This window comes from Babylonia areolata, chromosome 19 (genome assembly GCF_041734735.1).
Source record: "Babylonia areolata isolate BAREFJ2019XMU chromosome 19, ASM4173473v1, whole genome shotgun sequence".
NCBI classification, from domain to species: Eukaryota; Metazoa; Mollusca; class Gastropoda; order Neogastropoda; family Buccinidae; genus Babylonia; species Babylonia areolata.
Window position 1 is genome coordinate 45,626,304 of NC_134894.1, and position 9,716 is coordinate 45,636,019.

A 9,716-nucleotide genomic window follows, 5' to 3' on the forward strand; every position below is an offset into this window, starting at 1 on the left:
ACCCCCTTCGTGTGTATACGCACGCAGAAGATCAAATACGCACGTTAAAGATCCTGTAATCCATGTCGGTGTTCGGTGGGTTATGGAAACAAGAACATACCCAGCATGCACACCCCCGAAAGCGGAGTATGGCTGCCTACATGGTGGGTTAAAAACGGTCATGCACGTCAAAGCCCACTCGTATAGATACGAGTGAACGTGGGAGTGGCAGCCCACAAACACAGAAGAAGAAACAGAAGAAGAAGCAGGGGTAAAAAAAAGGTCATACGAGTCAAGAAGAAAAAGTTTTGATAGAGTTGACTTTTAACATTATATATATAAAAACCAACTGGCTAAGAGTAAAGTTGGTTAGGACATGGGTTTTGGGAGAGTTTTTTTTAATTAAAAAAAGAAAAAAAAGAAAAGCAAGAGTTGTGCTTTTAAGCTGCATGCGTTGTGGTTGTAGGACTGGTGGAACTCGACCACCTTTTCCAACTACTACCGGACGTGGAACGTGGTGGTGCATGACTGGCTGTACTGTTACATCTACAAGGATGTCTACTGGGTACGTGACGTGGCGTTGCTGTGGTTCATGTCGGGGGTGGTCTGTCTTGTCAGTTTGATTGCAGCTGCTTGTTACATTCTTTTTGTTGTCTATTTTGTTTGAAAAAAAAACAAACCGTTAGCAAATGGTAGGTACGTGGTGGGGGAGTGGGCATGTGAAGGAGTGTGTTGGTGGTTAAATGTGTGTGTGTGAACGTGTTTTGTGTTTGTGTGTGTGTGTGTGTGTGAGTATGTGTGTGTGTGTGTATACATGGGGGGCGGTTCTTGTTGCTACCATACATGCGAGAGGCCACAGTGAGCAATAATTAAATAAGTAAGTGAACACACACGTAAAAAGCAGGTTTGTGTGTGTGTGCGTGTGGGTGTGTGTGTGATTGCATACATAGTGGTGGTTCTTTGTTGCTGCCTTATATGTGAGAGGGCATAATGAGCAGTAAGTAGATTAGAAAGTAAATAACTTAAGTGTACACATGCATAAAAAGCAGGTTTGTGTGTTTGTGTGTCCATATGTGTGTGTGTATGTGTGTGTGTGTGTGTGTGTGTGCGAATGTAAACTCTGTGTGTGTGTGTGTGTGTGTAAACTTTGTATGGGTGTGTTTACATGTGTGTGTGTGCATATGTGAACTTTGTGTGTGTGTATATTCATGTGTGTGTGTGTGTGTACATATGTAAACTTTGTGTGTGTACATGTGTGTGTGTGTGTGTGCATGTGTAAACTTTGTGTGTGTATACATGTGTGTGTGTGTGTGCATTTGTAAACTTTGTGTGTGTGTGTATATACATGTGTGTGTGTGTGTGCATATGTAAACATGGGTATGTGTTTGTGTGTGTGTGCATGTGTGTATGTAAACTTTGTGTGTATGTATACATGTGTGTGTGAGTGTGTGTGTGTGTGTATGCACGAATGTATACACTTTGTGTGTGTGTGTATACATGTTTGTGTGTGTGTATACATCATTAAATGTGTGTGTGTGTGTGTGTGCACACAGCTGCTGGGGTCGAAGAGCCGTGCTGGGTCCATGGCCATGGTGTTCCTGATCTCGGCGGTGTTCCACGAGTACGTCCTGGTGGTCACCTTCCGTTTCTTCTACCCTGTGCTCTTCGTCATGTTCGCCGGGGCTGGCTGTGAGTGCTCTCCCTGTGACTGACTGACTGTGTGTGTGTGTGTGTGTGTGTGTGTGTGTGCCTGTCTGTCTGTGTGCCTCTCTGTCTGTCTGTCTGCTTCTTCAACTCTGTGCTCTTCATCATGTTCACTGGGGCTGGCTGTAAGTGCTGTCCCTGTGACTGTGTGTGTGTGTGTGTGTGTGTGTGTGTGCCTGTCTGTCTGTCTGCTTCTTCTGCCCTGTGCTCTTTGTTATGTTCACCGGGGCTGGTTGTGAGTGCTCTCCCTGTGACTGTGTGTGTGTGTGTGTGTGTGTGTGAGTGTGTGTGTGTGTGCCTGTCTGTCTGTCTGCTTCTTCTGCCCTGTGCTCTTCGTCATGTTCGCTGGGGCTGGCTGTAAGTGCTGTCCCTGTGACTCTGTGTGTGTGTGTGTGTGTGTGTGTGTGTGTGTGTGTGCCTGCCTGTCTGTCTGCTTCTTCTGCCCTGTGCTCTTCGTTATGTTCACCGGGGCTGGTTGTGAGTGCTCTCCCTGTGACTGTGTGTGTGTGTGTGTGAGTGTGTGTGTGCGCGCATGTGTGTGTGCCTGTCTCTTTGTCTGTCTCAGTGTCTGTCTGTGTGCCTGTCTCTTTCTGTCTGTCTGTCTTTCTTTCTGTGTCTGTCTGTGTGTGTGTGCCTACCTGTCTGTCTGTCTGCCTGCCTGTCTGTCTGTCTGTGTGCCTGTCTGTTTGTGTGCCTGTCACTCTCTCTCTCTCTCTGTGCCTGAGTGTGTGTGTGCGTGTGCCTGTCTCTCTGTCTGTGTGAGTGCCTGTCTGTCTGCCTGCCTGTCTGTCTGTGTGCCTGTCACTCTGTGTGTGTGTGTGTGTGTGTCTGTCTGTCCCTTGGCATAGTGTGGGAGTGAACAACATACTTCTTTTCAGACATCTGGTCTGCCTGAGTAGTATTTGTATTCGGGCTGCTCTCCCCAGGGAGAGTGCATCACTTTACTACAGCGCCACCCATTTTTAAAAAAATTTTTTCTGCGTGCAGTTTTTTGTTTTTTTTCCTATCCAAGTGGATTTTTCTACAGAATTTTGCCCGGAACAACCCTTTTGTTGCCATGGGTTCTTTTACGTGTGCTAAGTGCATGCTGCACACGGGACCTTGGTTTATCGTCTCTTCCGAATGACTAGCGTCCAGACCACCACTCAAGGTCTAGTGGAGGGGGAGAAAATATCGGCGGCTGAGCCGTGATTCAAACCAGCACGCTCACTAGGTGGACGCGGTACCTCTAGGCCATCACTCCACATGGTAGTGGTGGTAGTTCTTTTCTTCTTTAAGGTGTTTTCAGTGTACTTGATATTCGTTGGACAAGTCTTCATGAGTCTTCCTTCCATCATTGAGTACTTGTGGTGGAAGTTCTTTGTAACATACTTGATATTCATTTGACATGTCCGCATGAGTCTTTCTTCCATCGTTCTGTCTGTTGTTTAACTGTCTCTGTTCTTTCTCTCTCTCTCTCTCTCTCTCTCTCTGAATCTGTCTTACTCTTCCCTATCCCTATCTTGTTGCTCTCTTTCTTTCTCTCTCTCTCTCTCTCTCTCGGTCTCTTTTCCTCTCTCTCTTTTTGTCTCTCCAAGGTTTAAGAGCTTGCCAGACATTATACCAGTGAGTCATGGAAAGCCTGTTCATTAGACATAATTTCAGTTACATATACTACAGCGTGAGTCACTAACGCAGACTGTGGCAGGGGTCTGATTCCTATCCTGTGCAAACTACCAGTCTGTCCAGGTGTAGAGATTAAAAGTAGCTGCCTTCTTTTTCCGGCAGAAATCTTCCCATTCCTGCTTCTTGCGCATTTTTCAAGTGGGCTTTTTTCTTTCTTTCATGTTCCCTTCCTTTCTCCTCTTTGGTCATTTCTATGCCAGTAAGGCATGGTCAGTATGTTCATTAAACACGAGTTTAGGGGGGTGTGGGAGCCTTATACAACATCCTTTTAGGTTTACCACATGAAATGTTGAGAATATGATTGAGTCCTGCAGCTGATGATGGAAGGGACGTAACTCACTGTAGCTATTATGACCAGAGGATTGTTTCCCTTAAGTTAAAGTTAAAAAAAGAAAAAGAAAAAAGTTTGGCAGCCGATAAACAACCATCAAGCCGATGCTTCATTGTTGGTTTGTTTTTTAATCATCCATCGTTGATTGTAGGTACTATGGTACCAACAGATCATCATACTGACGATACAACATCACATCGTATGTCATAGTTCAGAGGGAATAGTTACAGTTGAGTAACAATGTTGATTACATCTGTAGTATCTTCTTTTTTTGTTCGTGTGCCGCAACTCCCACATTCACTCGTATGTACACTTGGCTTTTACGTGCATGGCCGTTTTTACCCTGCCATGTAGGCAGCCATACTTCGTTTACGGGGAACTACTGTAGTATGAAATGTTTACTGATGGTGGTGATGGCTGCGTTGTGCAGTCGGGTTCATCTTCCTGACGGACAAAGGGTCAAGCCGCAGCTGGAACGTGTTCATGTGGGTCATGCTGTTCACGGGCAACGGGCTGCTGATGTGTCTCTACAGCATGGAGTGGTACGCTCGCAAAAGCTGCCCCGTCATAATGGTGAGGCCTCACTGTCGTCCGCTGCGTGTGTTAGGGCTTTTGTTGTTTTGTGTGTGTGTGTGTGTTGTGTTGTGTGTGTGTTGTGTGTCTGTGTGTGTGTGTGTTTTAAGTATTTTTTTTTTTTTTTTTAGCTTACATGTTTGTTTACACACAACGTGGCTTTGCGTAATAACGCGGTGTTAAGTTGTCTGTGTGTGTGTGCGCGCCTTTGTGTGTTTTAAGTTGATTTTCTAGCTCACGTGTTTGTTTACACGCAACGTGAATCTGTGTAATAACACAGTGTTCAGGCTCTGTGTGTGTTGTGTGTGTGTGTGTGTGTGTGTGTGTTTTAATTAGTTTTTTTTTTTAGCTCACATGTTTGTTTACACACAACGTGAGTCTGTGTAATAATGCGGTGTTAAGTTGTCTGTGTGTGCACGCCTTTGTGTGTTTTAAGATGGTTTTCTAGCTCACATGTTTGTTTACACGCAATGTGAATCTGTGTAATAACACAGTGTTCAGGCTCTGTGTGTGTGTGTGTGTGTGTGTGTGTGTGTGTGTGTGTGTGTGAGTGGTAAACTTAAACATAATTCATTTACTCTGGAAATATGGTGTCTGTTAACATGAAATTTGGCTTGAAAATTTCTTTTTTAACAAATTCTATTTTCAGTGACAGTGCACTACTGGGAGGGACACTAAAATATTTCCACAGTCATTTGGTTTATGTATCTTGTGATTTTTGTTTTATTTTCTGCTTGAGTATGGATATTTTGCTACTAAATGTGTTTTTTTTATGTATACTTTGTTTATACTTGGTAAACAATACTTTATATCATGTATACATTATTTATTTGTATTTGGTACACTATATTAAAGTACACTATATCCATACTATGTTTGATTTATGTATTTATATTATGTTTACTCTATTTATGTCAAATTTATTCATTTACATTTTGTGGAAATCTGTATAGACCACCACTTTCACAGCAGTGTGATGAATACTCTGTGGAACTTGTATAATGAGTTTCTGGTTTTGGGGTGTTTTGCAGGACAATTTCATCGACTTCTTAATTCCGCGGTCGTGGATGTGCGACTTCTCTGGGATCAAGCTCAATTAGTGTTTGGGGGGATTACGCTGGCATACAGACATTTGTGTTTCCTTTCCTCCTTTTTTTTTTTTCTCCTGGGAGTCTGCAGCTAAGTGCATCAACATGAGACGAACTGTGCAACACCACCAAGCAAAAATGTTGGACTGTCTGCAGTTGAAGACCTGGAAATGGAATGAGTTGTGGACAGGGCAGCAATACTATGCCTCTTCTGCAGTTTGACACATGGCGATGAAAGGAGCTGTAGGCAACAATACCAGGCTGATATGTTGCACTTGTCTTACAGTTTTGACACATGGAAATGAAACTTGCTGAAGGCAACAACGCCATGCTGAAGTGTTGCACTTGTCTTACTGTTTGACATGTGGAAACTGAAATGGGCTGTTGGCAGCAATACCATGTTGAATGCTGGGAATAGTTTCTTTAGACTGCATTTGTGTGTGTGTGTGTGTGTGTGAAGATGGAGGAGGAGAAGAAAAGATCTTCTTGTGGGGCTTGTAGGTCTTTGTTGGCCACACGCTTTTTCTTCAGTCACGGTGCCTTGTCCCTGTATGTCTTTGGTAGCTCCTTCACTCGCAGGTGCTTCTAAATGCTCCAGAAATTATATATTTATATCAACTTCATATTATTTTTAGATGCTTAAAACCTTACAAGTTACATCCATGTATTATTCCAGCTTGCAGACATTGTTCATTATATTTAAGGTTCTGGCCAGTCTTTGTAGAATTCACTGTTCCTGAAATTTGATTGATCACAAAGGACAAGACACAGTCAAACTGTTCAGGGGAGAAAAAGGTGGCAGTTTGACAGATCTGGTCATAAAACTTATGCGACGTACATACAGTGGACAGCAGTCAGGTTGAATTGGCATTTCCTTCCTGTGTCATCATGAACACGTTGATCAGTTAAACGTCAAATTAACAGCCCTTTTTTTTCAAAAAAAATTTTTTTTTTTATTTTATTAACAACAGTCTGCTATTACACACAGGTTATCTGTTCATCTTGTTCTTTCAAAGTCAGTAAAGTCTTTTGCACAATATAAGCTATACATTTGAATAAGATGCCATGGCAGGCCTAAAGACCTGTGGCAAACAAAGCCCTACCAACGCCACAGTGGGGTTTTATCCTTCTGTTTGGTTTGTTTGTTTTTTTTTGTTTTTTGTTTTGTATCTGTAGATGGGTAAGGGGTGAAGTTCTTTTATTAGCGCAATGTTATATTTAAAGAATACACCATTTGTGACAGTGAAAAAGATTCCAAACTGCTGTGAATGATTTTGCTGCCTTGTATGCATGTCGTCACAACCATAATAAATCATCTGCTGAGAGATTAGGATTACTTGGGCTTTTGTTGTGTACGTTATTGTCATCACTGATGCTATTAAATCCCTGAACTACCTAGTAGTCGGGTGTTTGTGTGTGAGAACGCATTTGGATTTGATTTGTACATGAACGCATTTTTTCTGTGAATGATCATGTTGGCATTATTACATTGATGATTAAAGTGACGTTTATGGGACTTGTTAGTGGTGGACTTTTAGTGAGGATATGTTTTGAAGATGATGTTTTTCTTGGGACAGATTTGGGTTTCAAGCAGTGTGATGCACCATGATTACAAAATCGTTAGGATGTTGACAGTTCTAACTGTCAGTAAAGAGTGCACAGTTTTAGGCTGATGATCATATTTGTCATGTTTTGTCTACACATAATCCAGTACTTCAGTGTCCATTTTAAATCTTCACAACAGTGTTATATTTGCTTTTCCATTCAGAAAGCCTCAAGTAGGTATCTTTTTTCCTTTGTTAGGATTCATTTCCTTTGAAGTGAGCTTGAAGTTCAAAAATCTTTTTCCATTCAGACATGTTTTGAGAATTATTTTTTTTCATTTGACTACCAAAGACAGTTCTTAACCAAGGAAATTAAGCCCAGTGCATAACTTTCCCCTGTGAATGGAAAATCCTTTGTACATGGTTAAAACTTAAATGATAATCAGTGGTTTGGCAACATTCAAACTATGTGATCTCAGATGATGAATTGTGTCATATAATACTGTTTGTCTTGTTGTTTCATGTAAAGTGCATACTTCCAGTACGAAAGAATAACCACACACACACACACATACATATATATAGATGTTATATAGATATGGATAGATAGATAGATAGTCAATATGTTAGTTAATTTTTCTTGGATGTGTACACACCATATAAAGGCTCAAATTTGGGACCAAAAAAAAGGCAAGCAAGAGAGATAACATCTGTAGATAGATGTCAGAAAAATAATAACGAATGTATGATGCATTGCCTGGATGAAATTCAGATCACACACCTTATGGGACCACAGAAGCATTGCATGTATTTTGCTAGTATTAACCCCTATGCCTTGTTGACAATACAGTGTGACTGTGAAGCAGTCTGCTGAAGAGATTACAGATAGTACAGGCTACTAGTATAAAGCTTCAGAGCAGTGGAAAAGACCAGTTCCACCAAACCCATAGCAGCTTCAAGTGAGGGGCCAGAACATGTAACTTAGGATATACTCTGATGTGTGCATGATAAGTAAGCAAATGGAAACATAAAAGTGAATTGTTGGATTGAAAAAAAACATTATTTTGCTTATCCCTTGTGATCGCTTTGTAAACAGATGGATAACCTTAAGCACTAACCAACTGATTTGATGTAACATACTGACAGTTTCAAACTTACACAAGTTTTGCTGTGTTTTTGTGGTTGATGCAGTATTAAGATACACTGAACATATCTGTCGTTACTCATTCCGTGGCAAGCATAGCATTCAGCACCAATATCTTGAACATCTTTCTCGCTCTCTCTGTGTCTCTTTCTTTCTCTGTCATTTTACATGTACACATGTATGCACACACACACACACACACACACACACACACACAGAGTACAGAAAACAGGCTGTTGTTATGTTACAGTTTTACGATAATGACTCTTGCTTTGGTTCAGAGATGGATTGTTGCCAGACTGGAGCAGCTGGCTGCTTCATTGGGTGTGGCTGGTCATGTGTCGCTTTTCTTGTGCCGTTGTGAAAACAGCTCCGCATAGCAGTGTTCCGTTTTCTTTCGCTTTGACTTTCATGATCTAGTCAATATGTCGCACCTGCTCTTTTCCTTTAATGTTTTGTTAATCACATTATTATTATTATTATTATTATTATTATTATTATTTATTTATTTTTTATTATAATATTTTTATTATATCACTATTATTATTATTTATTTAGTTATTTATTTATTTAGTTAGTTGCTTTTTTTTTGTTGTTGTTGTTTGTACGCCTATAGTCGACTTCAAGTTTTTGCGCCTTATACATATTATTATTATTAGTAGTAGTTCTTTTTTTTTAATGTATTTATCTATTATTTTTATTTTTATTTTTTATTTTTATTTTTTATTATTATTATTTTTTTTTTTTTTACTAATTTTTTTCTCAAGGCCTGACTAAGCGCGTTAGGTTACGCTGCTGGTCAGGCATCTGCTTGGCAGATGTGGTGTAGCGTACATGGATTTGTCCGAACGCAGTGACGCCTCCTTGAGCTACTGAAACTGAAACTGAAACTAATCACACACCAAAATGTTGTTGTTTAATGATTTAAGAAAAAGATATATATATATATAAGTATTGTGTCCATGATTCAGGAGCATTTAAGACGAGATAATATGTCACAAGCATGAGAATAATGGTTGAATTAGTATAGATGCGTGCTTTGCTGAAGAACTTTATAAGCCTGATCTCAGGTCGGGTGGCATGACGTTGTGAGTGCTGAATGTTCAGTTCCACCGTTCCACTCGCATTCTTTGATGTGTTTTCACATAAAAGATTCAGCATTTATATCTTCACTGCCTATTACATCAAGCAGTTTCACATCCGCTAGTGATACAGTCCGTGCATGTGAATGGTAAATCGGTATCAGTGCCATAATAGCGGTCAGTGTGTGGCACTATATCAGCACCACGGTGACTCAACACATGGTAAAAACAGTCAGTTTCTGTTCCGTGGCTAGTCAGTCTGTGATACCAACTGAAATCTAACCAGTGCCTGAAGTTTCTGATAACAAACAGGTTGAAACAAATAAGTATCAGGTTGTAAACAAGCGGGGGAAACAAAAAGTATCGGGTATTGAAGATTTGAACTAGTAGTAATGAAAAGTGCTTGATCATTGTTTTGTGATATCCTTACAGTGCCAACTCAGTTCTGTTCAGTGCAGAGCTCATCCCACCTTACACCACACCATATTATGTATATAGTGTGGTTACAGAAAATAATGTACCCAGCCTCAAGTCTCAGTGCTTAGCAAGTAGATTAGCTGTGCATAGAAGAACATTAAGGGACCAGCCTTTAAAAAAAAAAAAAAA

General features: G+C 40.6%; 1 protein-coding gene across 3 annotated transcripts in view; it reads left to right on the forward strand.

The window, feature by feature from the left end:
- The window catches only part of LOC143293764 (sterol O-acyltransferase 1-like), a 38,285-nt gene extending 28,827 nt beyond the window's left edge, over positions 1 to 9,458 (forward strand). For all 3 annotated transcript variants that reach the window (XM_076604982.1, XM_076604983.1, XM_076604984.1), the window contains 4 exons: positions 446 to 544; positions 1,533 to 1,668; positions 4,110 to 4,252; positions 5,284 to 9,458. In XM_076604982.1, the coding sequence (XP_076461097.1) occupies positions 446 to 544; positions 1,533 to 1,668; positions 4,110 to 4,252; positions 5,284 to 5,352 (447 nt within the window). In that variant the 3' untranslated portion in view covers positions 5,353 to 9,458. The remainder of the gene's footprint in view (positions 1 to 445; positions 545 to 1,532; positions 1,669 to 4,109; positions 4,253 to 5,283) is intronic.
- The last annotated feature ends 258 nt before the right edge of the window (positions 9,459 to 9,716 follow it).